This window comes from Ursus arctos, unplaced genomic scaffold (genome assembly GCF_023065955.2).
Source record: "Ursus arctos isolate Adak ecotype North America unplaced genomic scaffold, UrsArc2.0 scaffold_18, whole genome shotgun sequence".
NCBI lineage: Eukaryota > Metazoa > Chordata > Mammalia > Carnivora > Ursidae > Ursus > Ursus arctos.
Window position 1 is genome coordinate 57,259,076 of NW_026622852.1, and position 22,616 is coordinate 57,281,691.

Here is a 22,616-nt window from a genome sequence, read left to right on the forward strand (position 1 = left end):
CCGGTCACCCCCTTCCTCAGCTGGCAGACTGGGCCACCTAGGGTGACAGGTCCCAGAGTCACATTAATTCTAAAGTCCGATGCCTCAGGCAAGCCCCAGTCTGCCCAGGCCCCTGGGGAATGCCCTCGGGGGACAGATCAGGAGCCCCGGTGGCTCACAGTTGGCCTGAAGTGGCTAGTCTGGCCACCTGTCTTGTGGAGGGGGAGCTGGCCAGGCTGACCGCCCCTGGTGGCCCCGCTCCCTGCTGCTGTGGACCAGGAAGGGTCGCCTCCCCCATATTCAGTATAACTTCCTGTAGAGCAGGTTCTCGGAAGAGCTGGACAGAAGGCGTGGGTTAGCGAATCCCTGTCCTTGTGCGGGGCGGGGGCCTCAAGCTCTGTCCGCCCTTATCCTCACACTGCCCCGCTGAGCGAGCACGAGCCCCGGCCTGGCCTGCACAGCGCCTTCCTGGTTTCCTTCCTCCCTCCCTCCCTCCCACAGCTGCCCACCCCTCCCGCCCCTCCCCCCCTCCCCCCCTTCTCTAGCCTCTCGTCCACTCTCTGTCCCAAAAGATTTGGATCTGGCAGGCAGGCAGGCAGGCTTGGTGGCAGCAGCAGGCACCCCGGTAGCGGGGCTGTGGCCTGCGTCCGGGGCGCCAGTCTGCAGAGCTGTTGGCCTGACGGGGCTCCGCTGGTCCCTGGCTCCTGAGTGCGCCCCCTCACTGGAGAGCGTTGTGCAGTGGGGCCTCAACATCCTTGGTGAGCCGTGACCCCAGGGGCAGCCGGACTCTAAGGCCCAGTCTCCGGCCTTGTCCTTGGTGGCCTACCTTTTCTAATAAGTAACCCTGGTGACCAGAGTCCTGCACAGCCACAGGAGAGAATAGTGGCTGCTTTTGCTGTCGCCCCTACTGTGCTCAGTTTTCTCCCTCCCATTCTCTCTGACTCTGTCTTGGCCTCTGCCCTTCTGCTGTCTGTCGGTTGGTCTCCATCTCTGCTTGGCTTTGCCCCAGGGTCTTTGTGTGGCCCATTTATGTGGCCAGAAAGCCTGGCTTTTCCTTTTCCTTAAGGAAGCCCTCGAGGCTGGGCCCGAGCCCCACTTCCCCCTTTCCCTTGTCCACCTGAGCCTCTTGTCTTCCCGTCCCAGGACTTGTACTGCACGTGAGGCCTCCCCCATACCCCGAGGGCAGGATCACCTGGGCGGCTCTGCGTCCCCACACTTGGCTCAGATTGCAGGCCCGGTGGGCCCTTGGTAACAAGGGTCAACCACACTGGCTGACCAGTGGCACCCAGCCATCTGTGTCACAGAAGTCACATGCCCAGTGCCCTACAAGCTCCCTCTGTTGAGCTGGCAGGCGGGCCATGGAGACCAAGCATGCCCATTTCTCTGAGGGCAGAACCAAGTCCTTGTAGATCAGTGAGCCAGAATGCAGGGCACTGTTCACCCAGGCAAGCCGATGACAGCCCGGCGACCTTCTGCCCTGTGCCATCTGCTTTTGCTCCCAGGTAGGCAGTGACCCGCACAGGTGCACTGCGGCACCAGGGCATCGGGGGCAGCCAGCCCTGGGAAAGACAACCTGTCCCTGCACCGTGTGTGTGCGTGTGTGTGTGTGCACACGTGTGACCTGCCGTGTGGCCTTGGCCCAGCCTGAGGCTAGTGGAAACAGCAGCTGTCTCCTGGCCCCAGGTACACTGCCTGGAGTGTGGCCAGCCTGGAGGAAGGGGCAGAGGTTGGAGGAGGGAAGAGTCTGTGGGCAGCTGCCAACTCGGACTCCCGGCCAGCTCCAACCCCATAAATACCCGCGGGCCAGAGGGGAGGGCCACATACAGGCTGGAGCACACCATGGGGCACCTGGGGCTGGTCGTCTTGGGCCTGACCTGCTGCTGGGCAGTAGTGAGTGCAGCAAAGGTAAGCGAGGGCCCAGCAGAGGGGCCCCTCTCTCCTCTCACTAAGCGAGACCTGGAAATGGGACAGGGCACAGCAGACGGAAGACAAGCAGGGTCACCGGCAGGAAGAGCCAGCCTGAGAAAGAGACCCCAACAATGAAAATGGCATTTCCTGGGCATTTCATGCTTCGTGTATATTCTCATTCATACGACAGGCTGCCAGATAAAATACAGGATGCCAAATTAAATCTGAATGTCGTACAAACCGCGAAAAGGTTTTGGTGTGGGTATGTTCTGTGCGATGTTTGGGATATACTTTTAAAAAAAAAAGTCAATTTAAAATTCAAATGTAACTGGGAGTCCTCAGTTTATCTTTGCCGAGTCTGGGAACCTAACACCTCTCTGGCTCTTTCATCTCCAGAGATGGTGATGGGGTCCCCTTTGCACAGAAGGGGAGACGGGCCCAGGGCAGACGAGCAATTTGCCCAAGCTCACACAGCCGCCAGTGGCTGAACAGCAACCTGGAACCCGAGTCTGGCTCCCCATGTAACCTCCATCTCCCAAAAGGGAGGTCCCCACCTGCTTGCTAGGGAGTCAGGAGGCCTCCTGGCTCGTGTATGCTATCGACCACAGTATGAGGAACAAGGAGGGAAAGGGCCTTCGGCACTGAAACCCCACAGACACGCAGCCCCCACGGTGTCCACCCTCCTCCTGCCACCTCAGTCCCAGCTGCCCTGGAACCTGCCCCTTGGCCCTGGAGGTTCAGGTGCTAGCGTTGGGCCCCTGCTGCCCCCAAAAGGTCACTCTCTTCGGGGGGCTTCTCTGAGGGCAGAGAGGACCGGAATTAATTCCTGCTGTTCCAGCAGCCGGTGCCCCCCTCCCCCAGGGCCCTTAGGCCAGTCTCCGTTCTGAGAGGTGACTTCCCAGTCCCCAGGCACTGACCGGGCCTGCTGTCCCAACCCAGCAGCCGGGAAGCCTGTCAGAAGAGCTGCCTGGAGGCCTGAAACAAGGCTGTTCATCCTGAGAGATGGGGTGGGGGTGGGGGAGCAGACCTGCACCTGCCCTGGCCCAACCCCTGAGGCACCCGGCAGGAGTTGCTCTGGCCTCCTCTCCGGTTCCAGCCTCCCCACTCCCCTGTTAGCCCAGACCTTACAGGGTGCTGGGACTCCAGCCGGGCCTGGGGGTGCAGGGCTGCCCTTGGGCCCTGGAGCCTAGCACAGGTGAGAGCCAGGAAGCAGACACCGGCCACGGGACCAGACGGATGGGGAGGTGGCCCTAGGAGGGGACGAGAGCCTGACTCTGCGGTCAGATGGCTGTTTCCCACAGGGTGACTTCAAGCAGGAAAGCTTCAGTTCCCTTCTGGGACAATGGGTAGATGAGCACCAGCCCCCAGGACCCTAGTGGAGGTTGGCCGCATTGGCCTCGTGGGGCCAGCTGAGTGCCAGGGCTGGATACACAGCAGTGGTTCTGACGGCTCGGGGGGCGGGGCTCTCTCCAGCAGTGAGTACAAGGGCTGTGAGGACTTGGCACCAGGCCACCAACTCCAGGCCAGCTGGACACTGGGGGAGGGGGGGACACCAGGGGAGCCAACAGGCTGTGAGGGAGGCATTCCTGCTGCCAATCTTATAGATGGGGAAACGGCCTCACGGTCACAGCTAGGTGGCCACAGCCGAGATCCAAACCTCGACCCCATTTCTCCGGGCGTACTCGGAAGGTTCCCCGAAGTGGGACCACAGTGGTCAACCCCGCTTCCTCCAAGATTCAGGGAGCAGGACCCCCTCAGGGGCCAGGACCAAGGTGCTAAGCTGTTCCTCTAGCAACGTGGGCAAGTGGCAGGGCTCAGGTGCAGACTGGCCCCTCCTTGAAGCCGTCTCTGCGGAGCCTCTGGGCACCCTGGGGCCTGCTCAGGTTGCCCCCGCCCTCTTCGGGAGACCTGCCTGAGCCCGCCTGAGCCCCGGCCTCCACCCCCAGCTGGGCGCGGTGTACACGGAAGGGGGCTTCGTGGAAGGCGTCAACAAGAAGCTCGGCCTCTTCGGCGACTATGTCGACATCTTCAAGGGCATCCCCTTCGCCGCCCCCCCTAAGGCCCTGGAGAACCCTCAGCGGCACCCCGGCTGGCAAGGTGGGACCGGGCAGGTGCTGGTGAGGCCCTGTGCCTGGGGGTGCTGCGGGGCGCCCGCCACCCTCACACCGGGCCCGTCGGCCGCCCACAGGAACCCTGAAGGCCAAGGACTTCAAGAAGCGGTGCCTGCAGGCCACCATCACCCAGGACAGCACCTACGGGGAGGAGGACTGCCTCTACCTCAACATCTGGGTCCCTCAGGGCAAGAAGGATGGTAGGTTCGCGCCCCCCACACTCTGTGGGAGATCCCCAAGCAGCCAGAGGCCCAGGCCCTGCCCCTTGTGCCTGGGGGGCTCCAGAGCCGAATTTCCCTGAAATCAGCGCAGGGGGCAGGGGGGCGGGGGCACGGGCATCTGGGGTCACTGGGCCTGCTCCGCTCTGCCTTAGTGTCCCGGAACCTGCCCGTCATGATCTGGATCTATGGGGGCGCCTTCCTCATGGGGGCCGGCCACGGGGCCAACTTTCTCAGCAACTACCTATACGACGGGGAGGAGATCGCCACGCGGGGCAACGTCATTGTGGTCACCTTCAACTACCGCGTTGGCCCGCTGGGCTTCCTCAGCACTGGGGACGCCAACCTGCCAGGTCCGCCGGGGTCCTGGGCGCCGGGGGGGGGGGGGGGGGGCAAGTGCGCCCGGCCCCATGAGCGCTGAGCCTGGCGGGGACGCGCCTTCCCATCGTGCGTGAACAGCTCCTGCCCGTCCCCCTGCAAAGGCCCAGAAGGCTATTCGCAGAGCCAGGGCTGGAGATGTGCTGTGAGACACCGGAGCCCCTTGGCAGCTATAGCGAAAGAACAGAGGCTGCCAGCCTGCCAGACAGACACACAGACAGACAGTGGGACCCAGAGGTCCAGGGGAGCAGGTGCAGGGAGCCGTGGGAAAGAGACAGAAGATAAGACATTAAGGCAGCAACACAGGAGCCGCAAGACAGCTGGACAGACAAGGGGGGCTGGGCCAGGGAGGGAGAGGAAAGAGCAGGCGGGCCCTCTTGCTCCCCGCCCCCGCCCCCAGCCTGAGCCCCACACCTGCCCCAGCACCACACAGCCAGCCTCCAGGGGACCTACCACTCAACACCCTGGGGCTCAGACGGGGTCTCTGTGCAGTCGAGGGCATTCTCATCCCACCCATGTGCACTGTTGTGGCACCCCCAGCCCCACCCTGGCCAAGGGTCCCTGATGAAGACCCATCCCCCACCCTGCCCCCAGGTAACTATGGCCTTTGGGATCAGCACATGGCCATCGCTTGGGTGAAGAGGAACATTGCAGCCTTTGGGGGGGACCCCAACAACATCACTCTCTTTGGGGAATCTGCTGGAGGTGCCAGCGTTTCTCTGCAGGTCTGGGGGCCCCAGAGGGAGGACCTGACCCAAGGGTATGGGAGGGAGCCAGTGAGGACAGGGAGGAGAGGGGCTCGAACTGATGTGTGGGGTGTCCTTGGATGAGCCCAGGGTGGGCAGGTGGGGCGAGGCCTTGGTGACAGAACCTCTGTGTGTTGCAGACCCTCTCTCCCCACAACAAGGGCCTCATCCAGCGAGCCATCAGCCAGAGTGGCGTGGCACTGTGCCCCTGGGCCATCCAGAGGAACCCCCTCTTCTGGGCCAAGAGGGTAAGGAGGAGCTGTGGTGGGCAGGGGAGGGGCCTCCCCCCTCTCAACCCTGTGCTGGACTCCATCACCCTCTGCCCAGAGCACTGGCCTCACCTACCTGCCTACCCCGCCCCCCACTCCAGATCGCCGAGAAGGTGGGCTGCCCCTTGGACGACACTGCCAGGATGGCCAAGTGCCTGAAGGTTACCGACCCCCGTGCCCTGACGCTGGCCTATAAGTTGCCCCTGGCAGGCGTGGAGTGTGAGTGGAGGCTGCTGGGGGCGCCTGGGGGTTCCCGGTCGGTGGGGGGGCCATGCTCTGGAGAAGAAAGGAATCGCCGGGTCTGAGGCTGGCCCCGCCCCAGACTGCTGGCGTCCCTGGGCAGCTTGCTGCTACCCTCGCAGGCCCAGTGACCCCCCTGTAAGGAGGAGGGCCATTCTTTCTTCTTATCCCCCGAGGGTCATGAGCCCTTTGAGAAGCTGATGAATATGTGGGCTCTAGCCCCCGACAAGGCACACATCTGTGGTCATTTGTGCACAATTGTAGGGATGTTCATGGACCCAAAACCAAGAGCCTTTGTCCTAGACGGTCCTTTGTTCTTCCTGCCACTCATGCATCGGGCACTCACCCACTGAGTGCCCGCAGGAGCATCTGGCCCTCCCAGCTCTGCCCCTCTGTACCCCGGAATGCTGGGGGCCTCATCAGCCCAGTAGGCTGGGATCCGTTCTTGCTCACCCTTTTGATGCTACGTAAGAGGCCCCATCATTTGCATCTTTACCTGATGCCAGTTAAACCAGAAGTGCTAAAGCCAAGCGGAAGCCGAGCAAACACGTGGCCCCAGATGCAAACCAGTCGTTTCCTCTGGCATGCACGGGAGGAAGACCAGCCGGGCGGGGCCTCCGAAAGGCCAGTGTCTCCACTGACCCTGAGCCAGCTCTACGGTCCTTTCGGGGTCAGTTCAGGGGTCTGGAGGGCAATGTGGACCTCACAGTTTCTGGCAAACATGCTGGAACCCAGCCCCGAGAGGGGTTGCCTCTTTCTCCGTCGGTCCTCTCAGTTCCTTCCTGTCTTCCTCCTTCCTGATTCAGGCCCGGTGAGAAGAGAGGCTAGAGGGAGGACAGCCTTGGGCTCCAGACCAGTGGTTCTCAACCTGGACGGTTTTGCTCCAGGGCACGTGTGACAGCGTCCGGAGACAGTTTTGGTTGTCACGACTGCAGAGGGGGAGCCCGAGGCGTCCCGCGGGTTGAAGGATGTGGCTGGACATCCTGCAGGGCGCTGGACGTGGAATTAGCCTGCCCGCAATGTCGACAGTGCTGAGGCCGGGGAAGCCGGGTCTAGATCAGAGGAGGCAGGAGACAGGGCTGGAGTTGAGTCCTGCCCCAGAGGCTGAGGGGAGGAGCATGGGTACCAGAGGTGTCAGAGCCTGCCGCTCTCCCCCGCCCCCCCAGATCCCACGCTGCACTATCTGGGCTTTCTCCCTGTTGTCGATGGAGACCTCATCCCCGATGACCCCGTCAACCTGTACGCCAACGCGGCCGACATTGACTACCTGGCAGGTACCAACGACATGGACGGCCACATCTTTGCCAGCATCGATGTGCCGGCCATCAACAAGGACAGACAGGAGGTCACAGAGTAAGCAGTGGGTGCAGGGCCCAGGGGGCAGGGCCCGGGGGGAGGGGCCGTCCCTGGCCCTCTGCTGGGTGGGGGTGCAGATTCCCTCCCACGGGCACTGGGTGGAGGGTCCAGTGCTGGCATGGTCCCCGCAGAGAGGACTTCTACAAGCTGGTCAGCGGGCTCACCATCACCAAGGGGCTCAGGGGTGCCAACACCACCTTTGACATCTACACCGAGCCCTGGGCCCTCGACGCGTCCCAGGAGACCAAGAAGAAGACCGTGGTGGACTTAGAGACTGACATCCTCTTCCTGATGCCCACCAAGATTGCCGTGGCCCAGCACAGAGCCAATGCCAAGTGAGGACCTGGGCAGGGAGGCTCCCTGGGGAGGCCCACCCACCTGGGATGGTGCACCTGCGCCCTGAGGCCTCTCAGAAGGCTGGCTCACAAGTGTCTGCGAGGCCTAGGAAAGCCGGGCTCAGGTCCCCCCCTGGTTCTGCGCCACCTGCTTGCCCAGGCCTGACAAGACCTGAAAGGGCCCCTCCTCACCTCCCAGTCTCAGGCGGCTTTGCCAAACCCTCCCGCAATCCTCTGCCCAGCCCGGCACCGTGTGCCTTCCCTCACCCACAGTCCTTCCCACTGGAAAGTTCTTGAGTCGACCTTCCACCCCTCATGCTGTGCAGAAGGAAAGAATCCTGGGTGATGAGGATCTCTGTGGTGGGTTTCCACTTGACCAGCTTTCAGAATAACTTCAGCCTGGGACCACATTAAAAATCTCCATATAATAATAGCCAATGAAATTTTTAAAAAAGGTTAGGAATGCTTGAAAAGTAGGAAGACAATATTACACCTAGAATCTAGAAGGAAATCTCCTCAGGGCCTAAATGCAGCTCTGAGCTTCCTGTCAGTCAAGGCAAAAAGGGAAACATCTGAGGGCATGCATCTTGTCCAATTAAATTGAGCTACAGATTCACTTGCGGAACACAAAAGATCTTTCTTGATACTGACCTGCAGGAGGAAGCTGCCCCGGTGTGTTTTGTGGAGGTGAATTATAAACCCACCTGAAACCGTAGAAGCCCCGAGTCCGTGGCTTTGGCCCACAGCTTTCCCGTCCCCAGGTGTCAGGATCCCAGCTTCTTCATGAGTCTGGTGGGGACTCCCCAGACCCTTCCCTGCTCCCCCCATGGCTCCCTCCAGAGCCCATCCCTGCACTGGGTGGCCCCAGGTGAGCCCCTGGCCAACCTGGGTGGTCTCCCCTGCCTTCCCCAGGAGTGCCAAAACCTACACCTACGTGTTCTCCCACCCCTCTCGGATGCCCACCTACCCCAAATGGGTGGGGGCTGACCACGCGGATGATATCCAGTACGTCTTTGGGAAGCCCTTCGCCACCCCCCTGGGCTACCGGACCCAAGACAGGACTGTCTCCAAGGCCATGATTGCCTACTGGACCAACTTTGCCAGAACCGGGTAAGGCAGCCTGAGCCCGGAGCCCCCGACACCTGGCCCCACAGGCCTGGTTCCAGTTCCCGTTCCCTCGCTTACACTTAGCCTTGCTACCTCTGTCTGTCTGTGAGGATAGGGCTACTGCCTGGGCCCCGAGATCAGACCTCTCCGCGCTCCACATGCCCATACACCACATTGTGAGGTGCCCTGACCGTAAGGGTCAGTGCAGAGGGCGGAGGACTGTCCAGGCAAGCCAGGGCCCAGGGGGTCTCCAGCCTCCTGTGAGCCCCCAGCCCCCACCCAGCCTTTCTCCTCCTTGCAGGGACCCCAACATGGGACATTCGGCTGTGCCCACACTGTGGGATCCCTATACCGTCGAAAATGGCAACTACCTGGATATCACCAAGAAGATAGATCGCAACTCCATGAAGCAGCATCTGAGGACTAATTATCTGCGCTACTGGACCTTGACCTACGAGGCACTGCCCACAGTGACCGGAAATGGGGCCACCCCCGCTCCCCCCTCCGGGGACTCCGATGCCGCCCCCGCTCCCCCCTCCGGGGATTCTGATGCCGCCCCCGCTCCCCCCTCGGGGGACTCCGATGCCGCCCCCGCTCCCCCCTCCGGGGATTCTGATGCCGCCCCCGCGCCCCCCTCGGGGGACTCTGAAGGGGCTCAGATGCCCGCAGTCATCGGCTTCTAATGTCCTCGGCCCCAAGAAGCCATAGGGTGAGACCCAGGGGACCCACCTCCTCTCCAGAGCTCTTCCTGAATAAAGCCTCATCTCTCTCTGTCTGGCGTTTTTCTTTGCTCCTGAGGCCCCAGCTGGAGGAAGCAGGTGTCTCAGTCATGTTGCGGCCCCAGACGCTGGGCCCACCACCTTTCCCCATGGTGTCCATCAGTCTGGACAGCCACCCTCATTCTAGAGAGGAGGAAGCAGGTTTGAAGAAGTGAAGTGTCAGAGAAGGACTGGGCTTCAGGTGCGGGTCCCTCCGCCCTGAGATGCTGGTTCCCAGGGGATAGGACGGCCGGTGGCCACAGGTGAGAGAGGAGCTGGGCTCTGTGAGCTGTGGCCCCCCCCCGGACGGTGGATCCCAGCCTCCCCAAGTCCTCTAGGGTGCGAGCAGTGACCTCTGTGTTCTGTCTGGGCACCTGGCCTAGGAGGAGAAATGGACTCTGCTTCCAGCTGGATGCGAGTTGAAGAGAGAACAGAGTATCACCCTGGAAGGTCAGAAGCAAAAGGTGAAGAGGGCTGGGTGTTGAGTGGCTCTGGCAGAGTTGGGGGGGAGGAGGCAGAGGGCAGAATCAGGGCCATTCCCACATCTGGGAGTCTGGGCATGGGGCATTGAGCCAAGTGCTTAATTAATCAGCCTGATGTCACCATGTCCACAGTGGGGGAGGGGGGTGCACCGAGAGGGGGTCACGTGCCCCAGGTCATGAAACTCCAAAGTTAGTGCTCAAAATGATTTTGGGGGGGGGGTGTCTTCCCCGTTCTTTCAACTCTGTGGGGCAGTGCTGAGGGCTCAAAGGAGAGAAGATTCTGGAGTCCTAAGTGGCTCTGCCTGGTGGGGGTGGTGTTGGGGACAGCAGCACCCAGGAGGCAGCCAGCACACTTTCCCCCTCTAGAGGGAACACTGTGGTCTGGGGAACCAAGTCCTATGGCCCCACGTAGCAGAGCTGCACAGGGGGCAAACCCGTCCCCCCAAGAAGCAGGGTGCACTTGGGCTGGCCTGTGACCACCGTGGCTACCCTGGGCTTCCTGACTTGGTAGAGGGCTCTCAGTGTGAAGAGGGGATTCCTTGTCATAGACTGGGGGGATGGACCTGGTGGCAGTGTGGGCCTCTCCCGGTGACCGTCTCTGCAAGGATGCAACAGTGTGTCCCTCCTCTGCCACATTAGTATGCACTCGACTTCTCTGAGTGCCTCTGTCTGCTCTCAGGAGCCTCCGGCACTGCAGGAGAAACCTCTCGAACCCCGGCCCTGGACTGGCCCTGGGATGGGGCATGTCCCTGTTGGGGGAAAGTACAGTCGTGCCTGCTTGTCATTCAGAAAATCACATCCCTGGAGGGCTAGTCCACGTCAGAACGGCTGGGGCATTGGGATCCAGGTGTGTGCCTAGCCCCTGGGCTGCACAGAGAAGGCCTCTCTGGCAGAGGCCAGCCTTGCTATATGTCTGGGGGACACCTGCCGCTGTCGGGTCATCCACAACTCATTGGGCTTTTGCCTTTACGGCCTATAGCCGGAGGATGAAGGAAAATAGCCGATCCCTGAACAACCCGGGGGTTAGGGGTGCTGACCCCCCCAACAGTCAAAAATCCACATAAAACATTTGACCCCCCAAAACTTAACATCTAACAGCCTTACTGTTGACCGAAGCCTTACCGACAGCATACACGATTAACACGTTTTGTGTATGTATTATAAATTGTCTTCTTACAATAAGAAAGCAAGGAAAAAGAAAATGTTAAGAAACTCATAAGGGGGGGCACCTGGGTGGCACAGCGGTTAAGCGTCTGCCTTCGGCTCAGGGCGTGATCCCGGCGTTATGGGATCGAGCCCCACATCAGGCTCCTCTGCTATGGGCCTGCTTCTTCCCCTCCCACTCCCCCTGCTTGTGTTCCCTCTCTCGCTGGCTGTCTCTATCCTGTCGAATAAATAAATAAAATCTTTAAAAAAAAAAAAAAAGAAAAGAAACTCATAAGGGAGAGAAAATACATTTATAGTCCTGGACTATATGGAGAAAAAGCTGTGTGAAAGGGACCCGAACAGTTCAAACCTGTGTCCTTTGCTCAAGGTCAACTCTAATTAGGGAGGTGCAAGCTGGCGGCTGTCCAGGGTCCTGAAGGCTCCCCTACAAGCCAGAAGTTAACCCTTTATGTTAACCTTTAATGGTGAAGCCCAAGGAGGACACTTGCGGAAGCTGAGGACAGCACCGGTTTACCACCCTGGTGACATGCCTCACTATTTCCTTGGTGAGGCTCTGCCCTTGGGCTGCCAGTCTTGGGATTCCTCCTCCTCCCTCCCATGCCTCATCTTTCAAACCTCCCTGCAGGAAAGGTTCGAACCACCCACTTCCTCCATGACATAACCAAATCATAGATCTGGACAAAGAACACAGCCATCCCAGGGGCTGCAAGCTCTAAGGGCTCTGGCCTAGCTACCTTTTAGGATAAGTTGGTACAACAGGGCTGAGGCATAAGCTGGTGATTGCCCGATACAGTGGACTTCAGAATCACGTAGCCTAGGAATTCATCTTGGCCTGTGAGGGGGAGTGGGGTGGTCTTTCACAGGCAGGCTCAGCATCGTTATCCTCACAAACCAGCACTCAGCTGGGACTCATCAGATTCCAGCCAGGAGGCGTGGCCACCATGAGCCTGGCTGAGAGTGAGGGCTTCTAGCGTGTTTCTGGGCAAAATCAATTATATGTAGAGTTGCAGGGAGGCTGAAAATCCTAGTTCATAGGTAGCAGAAATGCTTATGGAATATGGCTCAGCTGAAGCCTTAAGGCTGCGTTACAGATCTTTCCCCTGGATTCAAAGCAAGCAGGAGAAGAAAGTCTAAGGACAGAGGCGAGGATGCTGGGAGGATTCTAGTCCAGGTAAATGGACTCGTGCCAAGTCCTGCCCGACCATAGTCCACTGGCTAATAACCCCCCCCCCCCGGCCTTTTCCCTCCCACGTTGCATGTTTTGATCTGTTTACAATCCCCACCCCACCCCCCTCCCGCTTAATGCTGATGGAATTCAAATTTAATCCTGAAACCTGTAAGTTCCTAATTGCTGGTCAACAGAAACCCCAATAAAACAAGGAGAAAATGTTCCCTCTTCTTCCAAAGATTTGAAAGGCAGCCTCCGTGGTGGGTCAGGAAATGGTCCTTGCAAATGTTATTGTTTAAAAACCAACGTAAAATATATATAACATAAAATATGCCAATTTAACCACTGAGAGTACAATCCAGTGACATTAGTGCCGTTCAGACTGTTGTGCAAACATCACCGTATCGAGTTCCAAAACTTTTTCATCACCCCCAACAGAAACTTTGTACCCATTGATCAATAACACCCCATTCTCCTTTCTCCTCTCCCCCACCCGGTAGTCTCATCTATTTTCTGTCTCAATCAGTTTGCCTGCTCTAGATATTTCTAGATATATCTGAAGTGGGATCACCGTGTTTTCAAGGTCTGTCTGTTGTGGCGTCATCGGAACTCCATCCCTTTTTTTTTTTTTTAAAGATTTTATTTATTTATATGACAGAGAGACAGCCAGCGCGGGAGGGAACACAAGCAGGGGGAGTGGGAGAGGAAGAAGCAGGCTCGTAGCGGAGGAGCCTGATGTGGGGCTCGAACCCAGAACGCTGGGATCACGCCCTGAGCCGAAGGCAGATGCTTAACCGCTGCGCTACCCAGGTGCCCCAGAACTCCATCCCTTTTGATGGCTGAATCGTATGCCAGTGGGTGTCGCTGGCATAGTTATTCATAGCACTTCCTTACAATCCTTTTTGTTTTTGTGCAGTTGGTAGTAATGTTCCCACTTTCACTGCAGATTTTAGTATCTCTTTTTTTTTTTTCTTGGTCAGTCTCGCTAAAAGGTTTGCCATCTTTGGTTGTCCTTTTTCTAGTTCCTTCAAGTGTATCATTAGGTTACTAATTTGAAATCCCTCTTTTTGTGTAACGTAGGCATTGGCAGCTAGAAATTCTGCTGTTAGCACTGCTTCTGCTGTGTCCCCTAACTTATGGTACGTTGTTTTTTTTTCCGCTTGTCTCAAGGCATTTTCTGACATCCCTCGTGATTTCTTCTTTGACCCACGGGTTATTGAAGGGTGCACTGCTTAATTCCCACGTACTTCTGAGTACCCCAGTGTTCCTTCCACTGTTGCCATTTGCTTTTATTCCACCTGGTTGGAAAAGAGACTTTGTATGATTTCATTCTTTAAAATTTATTAGGACTTGTTTTGTGGCCTCACTGATGGCGTGTCCAGGACGATGTTCCATGTGCCCTTGAGAAGCACGTGTGCCCTGCTGGCATTGTGAAGCGTTCTGTGTCTGCCTGCTAGGTCTAAGAGAGCGTGGTTCAAATCCTCTGTCCGTAGCCATCTTCCACCTGAATGTCTCTAGCCATTATTGGAAGTGAGGTAGTCAAGTCTCCAACTCGCTTCAGAGATGTCAATTTTTGCTTTAGGGATGGAGGTTTACAGTTGTTATTTTTTCTTGATGAATGGAAATTTTTATCGGTGTATCCTGACCTTCTTTGTCTCTTGTTACCTTTTTGACTTAAAATCAATTTTGTCAGATAATAATACAGCCACCCTAGCTGTTCATTTTTGTGGAATATCTTGTCCCACCCTTTTACTTTTAAACTTTTTGTAGATTTCTTTCAAAGTGAGTCTCTTTGGGGATGCCTGGGTGGCTCAGCCCATTAAGCGTCTCCTTCGGCTCAGGTCATGATCCCAGGGTCCTGGGATCGAGCCCAGCATCGGGTTCCCTGCTTGTGGAGAGCCTGCTTCTCCCTCTCCTCCCCGTTCGTGCTTTCTCTTGCTATCTCTCTCTCTCTCTCAAATAAATAAAATCGTAAAAAACAACAACAAAGTCTCTTTGAATACAGCATATTGCTGGAGTATGTTTCTTAAATCCATTTTGCCAAACTGCTTTTTATGTGGACAGTTTAAACCATTTATATATAATTACTGATGACTTCCTTCTTCCATTAGCTATTTGTTCTCTGTATGTCCTATGTGCTTTTTGTTCAATTCCTCCATCACTGCTTTTTATGGATTTAGCTGATTATTTTTACAGTCCACCCTTTTGATTCCCTTCTGCAGTTTTGCATATATTTCTTAAAGAAGATTTTCTTATTGGTCACCTTTGGGATTACAATTAACATCTCACACTTAAGAGCAACCTCGTTTGAATAATACCAACTTCATTCAGTAGTATACACTCAGCTCGTATAAATTCCCATCCCCACGTTGTGTTGTTACTGTCCAGATCACATCTTCATGTATTCTGTTCCCATTAACACAGATTTGCACTGTCTTAAAAGTTTGTTTTTTACATTATACAAAAAAAAAGAGGGAGTTACAAACCTAAGTGAAACCATACAAGTTTTCCTAATGATCTCTTACTAGTGCTCTTTATTTGTCATATGGCTTTGAGTTACTATCTAGCGTTCTTTCATTCAGCCTGAAAGTTTCACTTGTAGGATTTCTTTTAGGCGGGTCTACTGATAACAAAATCCCTTAACTTCCTCTATCTGGGAATGTCCTCGTTTCCCTTCATCCTGAAAGGATGGTGTGCGGGATAAAGTCCTTTCAGTACTTTAAATATAAATATGTCATCCCACTACCTTCTGGCCACCATGGTGGCCACATGGTTTCTTTTAATCTTATTGAGGACCCACTGTACGTGACTGCTTCTTTCTTGCTGCTTTCAAGATTTTCTCTTTGTCTTTCAACAATTCTATTACCACGTATCTCGGTGTGGGTGTCTTTGGGTTTATCTTGCTTGGAGTCTGTTGAGCTTCTTAATGTGTAGATTTATGTCTTCATCAAATCTGGGAAGTTTTCGGCCATCGTTACTTCAGATCATCTCTGCTCCTTTCTCTCTTCTTCTGGGACTTTCGGTATGCTTACATTTGATGATGTCACCTGACTCCCGGACGGGACTGTTCATGTTTCTTCATTCTTTTTCCTTTCTGCTCTTCAGGGAGAATAATGTCAATAGCCTTATCTTCGAAGTCACCGATTCTCTCTTCTGCCTGTGCAACTCTGCCATTGAACCCCTCTGGTGAGTTTTTTCATTTCAGTCATTGTACTTTCAACTCCAGAGTTTCTGTGTGGTTCCTTTTCATAATTTCTCTTTATTAAGTTTCCTATTTGTTCTTACATCACTTTCTTGAGTTCCTTTAGGGATTTTTGCTTTCTGTCTGGGGTTCCCTTTAGCTCACTGAGCATATTTAAGACTGTTGACTTAATGTCTTTGACTAGTAACTTCAATGCCTGGACTTTCTCAGGGAGTTTGTCAAATTCTTTTTCCTACGTACCAGCACTGTTTTCCTATTTCTCTGTATGTGTTGTAATTTGTTGGGAACTGAATATTGAGGATGACAATGTGGTAACTCTGGAAACCAGATTGTCCCCCTCCTCCAAGCTTACTTCTGTTGTTTGAGAGCTGCAGTCTTCCGTTTCTATAGTGACTTTTCCAGACTATGTTGTTCCAAGTATTCTTTGTTGCTCAGGGACTGAAGCTTCTGTCTTGCTGCCTTGGTGGTTAGGGTGAGGCCCGGCAGAGATCTCAACTGCTGAGGTCCCACGGCTGTGTTTGTCACCAAGCACTCCCCTGGCCGTTGTGTTGGACGAGGTTCCGGAGTCCCCAGATGGTTCCTTCTGATCACTCCCCCCGCCCCCCAGACTAATGGTCTCCAGGGAGAGACTGACCCTGGAGTTCTTATTCCATAATTTTCTCTCACAAATGTTATTTTTATTTTATTTTTTAAATATTATATTTATTTGAGAGAGAGAGCGAGCGAGAGAGCACACGGACGGCGGGGAGGGGCAGAGGCGGAGGGAAAAGCAGACTCCCCACTGAGCAGGGAGCCTGACGCGGGCTTGATCCCAGGACCCTGAGATCATGACCTGAGCTGAAGGCAGACAATCAACTGAGCCCCCCAAATGTTATGTTTGAAGACACCCAAGTTTCAGGGCTTGTTGCTACGCCCTGTGAAAGCACCTCTAACCTTGAATCCCAGGCGTGCTTGGCGGGCTGACCCAGCTCGGTGCGCAGTGTAATGACACTGAGGTGAGCATTTGCTCTGTGAAAGACAGGCTCGCATGTTTCCTTAAGTGACCCAGGGACGGGTGGCCGGCTCTTCTCGCTTCTCCTTACACAAATAAACGGTAACCATGCAAGATTTCCTTTTTGAACGTGGAATGTGAGAGTGTGTGTCTCATTTAAATTAGCACAGGAAGTGAAAGACGCAAACCACAGCTCCCAGGCTATAGTAGAAACCGGATTTTAATATAATCTTCAAGTCTAGCATTTGCTATTTACAACAAATAAATATTGCCCCTCCCCAACCGGTAAACTTTGTTTTGTTTTTGCCTTTTATACAAATATTCAACACCCCCCCCTTCCCCCAATTCTCCTTTCCCACTAACCCCCGTCTCGCGTGGTCTCGTGAAGCCCAGGGCGCAGTGGTGAACGGCACTTGCAGTGTGATGAGAGTCCATGGCAATGGGACTCGGCTGAGACCGTCCTCACTCACCGGCTGAAGAGTGGGATCTGTGAAGAGGGTCCCCCTCCTCCTCTCCTGGGGGAGGGTTGGGCGGGGGTGGGTGAGACTCCCTCGCTCTGTTGGCCCTGACGGTGGAATCTTTGGTGCAGCCTGGGAAAGGCTAGCATGGTGGAAAGAGGGCCCGGGACCCGAGAAGGGCACGGGCCGGTGCCCGTGGGCACGAGGAGAGAAGTGCAGTGGTCAGACCCAGTGGATGAATGGGTGCCCTGGGGTGCCCGTGGGCACAGATGGCAGTGACCCCCACCTGAGTAGGTGTGAGGGAAGCCCGCAGAGGGCAGAGCCCAGCAGCACGCAGGGCTCCCTGCCCATCGGCAGTGCTCCTTGGCAAAAGTCAGCTAGTCCTCTGGTTCAAGAGAGCAGAAGGCACCTAAGGCAGCGAGTGGTCCACGGGAGGCCAGGTCAGCCTAGCAAACAGTAGGCGTCAATCCCGGCAGCAGGAAAGGTTCAGGGTGAAGCTGGAGTCTGGGGGTGGCCTGAGCTGGCAGGTCAGACAGAAGGCGCCCGCCTGGCCCGGGCCACTGGAGTCTCTAAGTGCTTAGTCACCCAGCCAGCCAGCCCCTGACAGCGGTCCTGTGGCCGGCCAGCACTAGGGACTAATCAGAAGATGCCCTTGGCAATCTTGAGTCCCTTCTGCTTCATGCGAGGAAGAGTTGAGCTGGCGCCATGCCTGACCTTTGCCCCCTTTGTGAAGGTCCGTTTCTTTAGGACAAAGTCATAGTTGGCGGTGGAGTTCATGGCATAGAACACGTTGGCGTTGTCAGGGATCTTCAGCTCTGCGGGGAGAGGGTGGAGGGAGAGTCAGTGATGCTTGCAAAGGGGGCCCCACAGAACACCCACCACTTGAGGGCCCCGCTAGGGCAGGCCTGAGCCAAAGACCTGAGACCCCCAATCCAACCTCAGGAATTCTGATGACCCCTCTGAATGACGCCTGCCGAGGGGACTGCTGGGCACTCAGGAAATCCAGTGACTCTTGTTTAAAAAGGGACTCTGACTCCACAAGTCCCCACCTCGGTCTGGAGTTGGCAAAGGGCCATCCATCTCACCCCCTGCTGCCATCACTGACCACGCTCTCGAGCTGGAAGCAGCTTTCTAGAATCCAGAACACCTCCCCTAAGCCCTGCCCTACTCAGGACCAAGGTTGGGGGCCTAGCAAAGGCTGGGCCTTGCCTCGGTCCTCTGTGCCAGGGCCCAGGAGGCCTCCATGCCCCCTGCGTGGCTCCTCCTCTCCCGTCTGCTGTGGACGGGAGCCTGCTACGGCCTAGACCCACTGAGCTCTTGCCCCTGCCTCACCTTCCCTACCCTGCCCTGGGCCTCAGTCCTCCCATCCCGGGGGTTGCACCTGCCCTGTTCCCCCCTGCCCCCCACCAAAATGGTGCGAGAAGGTGAGAGGTTCAGGAGACAACTTCGGGGGGTGCTGGGGGTCACTATACATTGTCTGGGCTCACGGCTGGCAGCTCAGGGAAAGAAGAGCACGTGCCTCCAGATGCACGTGTGGGTTAACCCCTGCTCGTTATCTCCCTCGTGGGGGGAGGAAGGCGGGACGGCGGAAGGGCCGAGCTCGAGCTTTCCGACCCCGTCATCCTGCTCCAAGTCCGTGCTGCCCCTGGGGTCCGGCGCTTTCCTGGCTCTCACCCACTGCGCTGGGCCCTCAGAGCCTGTGCTTAATGTCTGCTGTGGTCTGAATGTTTGTGTCCCCCCAGACTTGTGTGGGAATCCGCACGCCCAAAGTGATGGAGCCTTCGGGCCGTGGAAAGGTCGTGGGAGTGGAGCCTCAGGAATGGGACTGACGCCTGATAAAAGGGGCCCCCCACCAAGAGGCCCCTCGCCCGTCTACCACGTGAGGCCACAAGGAGAAGGCGTCTGTATGGCCTCTGGAAGACGGCCCTCGCCAGAACCTGACCATGCCAGCACCCTCCTCGTGCACTTGCAGCCCTACCACTGTAGGACAGAAATCTCGGGAGTTGACCAGCCCCCCAGCCTATGGTGGGTTGTCAAGCAGCCCCAGCAGACGGAGACAATGTCACATGCGCGTGGGTTTTAACATAGTTGAGGCTCAGGTCCGTGGCTGGCAAGATTCTTTCTGAAGCACGTATTTCCCATCTCAGCCAGGGTGCTCCTGTGAATGGCCCATGGGCTTGGCCATCTGGCTGCCTGGCCCAGAAGAAAAGCCTTTTCTCTTCACTCCTTGGTGCTGCTAGCTTTGAACTAGGTCTCCCACAGCCTGTTCACATCCAGCCAAGGGCATGCACATGCCAGGGGCCGGTGAGGAGGCTGCCCCGGGGCAGGGCAGCACCCGCACAAGGCTGCCCGCCTCCACCATGGCAGCTTGTGCTCTGGGCATGCCCGTGGGCTGTGGGCCTGGGGCTGGGGCGTGGACCTGGGGCTGGGGCATGGGCCTGGGGCTGGAGCTGGGCTGTGGGCCGTGGGGCTGGAGCTGGACTGTAGGCCGTGGGCCTGGGGCTACGGCGTGGGCCTGAGGCTGGGGCATGGGCTGTGTGGGTCTGGGGCTGGGGTGTGGGCCTGGGGCTGAGGCTGTGGGCCTGGGGCGGGAGCTGGGCTGTGGGCCTGGGCCTGGGGCTGGAGCTGCGGCGTGGGCCTGAGACTGGGCTGTGGGCCTGAGGCTGGGCTGTGGGCCTGAGGCTGGGCTGTGGGCCTGGGGCTGGAGCTGGGCCTGGGGCTGGAGCTGGGCCTGGGGCTGGGCGGTGGGCCTGGGGCTGGCCTGAGGGTCTGGGCCTGGGGCTGGGGTGTGGGCCTGGGGCTGGGGCGTGGGCCTGGGGCGTGGTGTTGCGTCCCCACAGCCCGCCCACCTGGCCCCCCGACTTACTCCGATCTTCGGAAATAACCTGCACCAGCTCGTAGTCGTCTGGCTCATCCTCGTCCAGGTTGTGTTTGTCCATGGCCTTGCGGATCACGGCCGGAGCCTTATCTTGGCTGGTTACCTAGATCGGGAAGGGGCAGACCGTCAGGGCGAGGGGCCTGGAGCAGCCCCCTCGGAGTGCAGCCCCAGGGACATTTGGAGTGGCCTGGCCCTGCATACAAAGGCCCAGCTTTTGGCTGCAGCTAGGTCCATGGGGGCCTCTCCCCCTCGTCCTGCCCCGGGGGGCCTCCATGCAGGGATGGGGGGCCTGTCCCAACTGTTCCTGCCCCCCAATCTCGTACAAGCCTGCTACCTCCTCCCATGCCACCTTGGAACCCTGCCTGCGCCTGGGGGCCGCTCCCCTCGAGCCCGCCCCTGCAGGACAATGGGATCAATGAACCCAGGGAAAAGACAGCATCTAGTTCCAGCCCTGGAGGCAAGAGAGGAGCTGGCCAGATGCCCAGGGGCTGCGTCTGTGCCAGGCCTGCACTGGCTGGAGGCTGCCGTGGTGGTCAGCACAGGCCAACCCATCCTGCCTTGACCCCAAAGGCCAGCATGCAGACAGGCCTTGGACATGGAGTCACACAGCCGACTGTTAACGACAGTCGGGCTAGGTCCTGGTGGGCAGGAAGCTCAGCACAGGGTGGCTGTGTCATGGGGCACCTGACCCAATGTGAGCGGATGGGGGGCCTTCGCGGAGTGCACATGGCTGCTCTGCAGTGAGTTCTGGAACGTGAGAAGAGTCGCTCTCCCCCCTCCCCAACCGAACACACACAGTGCCTGGAGACAAAGCCCCTTGGCTTGATAAGCCCTGCACGACATTCACGGTCTGACGCCGCTGGCCACCCCCAAGGCCACCAGCCTGGCCTGGTCACAGCCTCCTCGCAGGCCTCCCTGCACTTCCTGGCCCCAGCCCACCCCCACAGAGAAGCCCAAAGTCCCCGCTGCCCGCCCTCCGCTCCAACCACCGGGAGCTTCTGTCTTCCTCTGAGGAGATCCACACCCAAGTCCTGGGCCCTCAACCTCGGGCCTCCTGTTGCTCTTCCAACCCCCGGGCCTCCCTGCCTCCCCGTGTCTCCTCAGGCGCCTTCTCGGTGAGGCTCTCCCTGGCCCTCTCTCTAGGGAAGCTTCTCGATCATCCCCGCTGACCGTCTGTCCTTCCCGCCCCCCTGGCAGGTTAGGCGGCGCACGGCGGGCGCGGGACGGGCTCACCAGGATGCTCTTGTACATGTTGCCGTTGTCCACGTCCAGGCTGACGCGGATGATGCAGCGGTCGCCCACCTGCTGGTTGTAGAGCGGCAGCGAGGCGCCGCAGCCGCAGACCCCGGACACGGAGCGCTTGTGCGCACGCGCGGCGGCCACGGGCGTGGTGCAGGCTGAGGAGGAGGAGGTGCTGCTGGAGGCCGAGCTGATGCCGGATGTCTCCGGGGACGACTGGGAGGTCGACTCCCAGAACTGCGGGGATGGCACGATCAGCAGGAGCCCCGGACCCTGCAGGGCGCCCGGGCCAGCGCCCGGCACCGGGGCCTCCGGGGAGCTCTGGGTAGGAGCTGGGGCGTCCCGGCCCCTTGCGGGGAGGGCGGGGTGGGGGCCTGGGCCCGGGGAAGGGCCTCGGGGGAGAAGGAGTGGAACAGTCACCTTTTTTTCCTGACCATCGGGGGACTCTGGGACAAAGCTCATGTTGATCTCCTCCACGTCGGAGCTCGAGGAGCCGGCCGAGTGGACGCTGAGGGCGTCGGCAAGGTCCCCGCTGCTGAGGTAGGGGCCGCACCTGAGCTGGTCACAGGACTTGGAGTGCGAGCTGCCGCTGGTACTGAGCTCCGTGCTGGGGGCCTGGCGGCTGCAGGGAAGGGTCCGCTCAGCTGGGGGCCTCCCCAGGGACACAGCCTGCCCTGCCCCCTCCGCTCCACATTCCAGGCTCTGTGCCAAGTGCTCAGTCCATCACCAGCCCCACATTTGTCCCACATTTGTCGAGTTAGGGTCACCCTATTTCACAGGGGCACGCTCAGCCCGAGGCGCCCCCGAGCCCGCAGGGAGCCCTTCCCGCAGCCCTGGCACTCACTCGCTCCAGCGCTTGACGATGGCCGCGTTCTTCTTGGCCTTGAGCGTGTTGCTGGCCGACTCGGAGGGGGGCTCCAGCTCACAGGACAGGCTGTAGCTACAGGACAGAGGTGCAGCTGTGAGGCCACGGGGAGGCGCACCCAGGCCTCCCTCCCGCAACCTGCCGGCAGCGGAGGTCCGGACGCCCAGAGCCAGTCCGGTGCCGACCAAGCTTGCACAGCACAGCCCGCCGCAGCCGCGCCCAGCTCCTGCGCAGGCGCACCTCTCCGCCTCGCTCAGCCGCTCCATGGCCCGGAACCAGGCCCCGAAGTGCTCCTCGGGCGTGATGCTGTAGTTGTTACATGCCGACTGTAGCAGCTTGATCTGGGCGATCACTTCGAATTCCTGGGGCCAGAGGGAAGGGCAGGTCAGGGCTGGCACGGATGGGGTGCTGGGCGTGGCCTGGGGCCCAGGGCCTCTGGGGCCCCCCTACTCTCTACTCCTGCCCAGGCCCACCCTGTTCTCGGAGCTGGGTCCAGACAGCCCCTCCCAGGAAGCCATCCCTGATTCCGGCCTCCTGCGCCCCCCCTCCAGTGGGAGAGGTCCCCACTCCTCTGTGTATCCGACTCTCCCCACAAATATAACAGGAAGCCGGATGCGGCCAAGTGTTCTACCCGGGCGGGTCTCTGATTTCCACACCCCCGCCAACATGTATGGGCTGCAGTGGCTCACCTTCCTCCTCTTCTCGAAGTTGATCAGTCTCCCCTGGAAGGCAAAGGGCCGGCGACCATCAGAAAGTGTCCC

General features: G+C 58.2%; 2 protein-coding genes across 9 annotated transcripts in view; one reads left to right on the forward strand and one right to left on the reverse strand.

Moving 5' to 3' along the window:
* The first annotated feature begins 579 nt into the window (after positions 1 to 579).
* CEL (carboxyl ester lipase) lies at positions 580 to 9,418 on the forward strand. The gene is made up of 11 exons (XM_026514264.4): positions 580 to 1,884; positions 3,834 to 3,984; positions 4,076 to 4,198; positions 4,372 to 4,569; positions 5,189 to 5,319; positions 5,481 to 5,588; positions 5,711 to 5,828; positions 7,016 to 7,202; positions 7,337 to 7,540; positions 8,453 to 8,650; positions 8,949 to 9,418. Exons 1-11 carry the CDS (start codon positions 1,819 to 1,821, stop codon positions 9,328 to 9,330), a joined length of 1,866 nt encoding a protein of 621 aa, XP_026370049.2. The 5' UTR covers positions 580 to 1,818; the 3' UTR covers positions 9,331 to 9,418.
* Positions 9,419 to 16,617: 7,199 nt separating this feature from the next.
* Positions 16,618 to 22,616, reverse strand: part of RALGDS (ral guanine nucleotide dissociation stimulator) — a 43,522-nt gene continuing 37,523 nt past the window's right edge. For 7 of the 8 annotated variants that reach the window (XM_057313814.1, XM_026514267.4, XM_026514266.4 and 4 more), the window contains exons 12-18: positions 22,545 to 22,577; positions 22,096 to 22,217; positions 21,835 to 21,930; positions 21,411 to 21,612; positions 20,985 to 21,227; positions 19,740 to 19,854; positions 16,618 to 17,688 (exon numbers count right to left, since the gene is read on the reverse strand). In XM_057313814.1, the coding sequence (XP_057169797.1) occupies positions 17,513 to 17,688; positions 19,740 to 19,854; positions 20,985 to 21,227; positions 21,411 to 21,612; positions 21,835 to 21,930; positions 22,096 to 22,217; positions 22,545 to 22,577 (987 nt within the window). In that variant the 3' untranslated portion in view covers positions 16,618 to 17,512. Of the gene's footprint in view, positions 17,689 to 19,739; positions 19,855 to 20,984; positions 21,228 to 21,410; positions 21,613 to 21,834; positions 21,931 to 22,095; positions 22,218 to 22,544; positions 22,578 to 22,616 lie in introns of those variants that run through there. The other variant, XM_048223334.2, reaches the window with a different exon arrangement.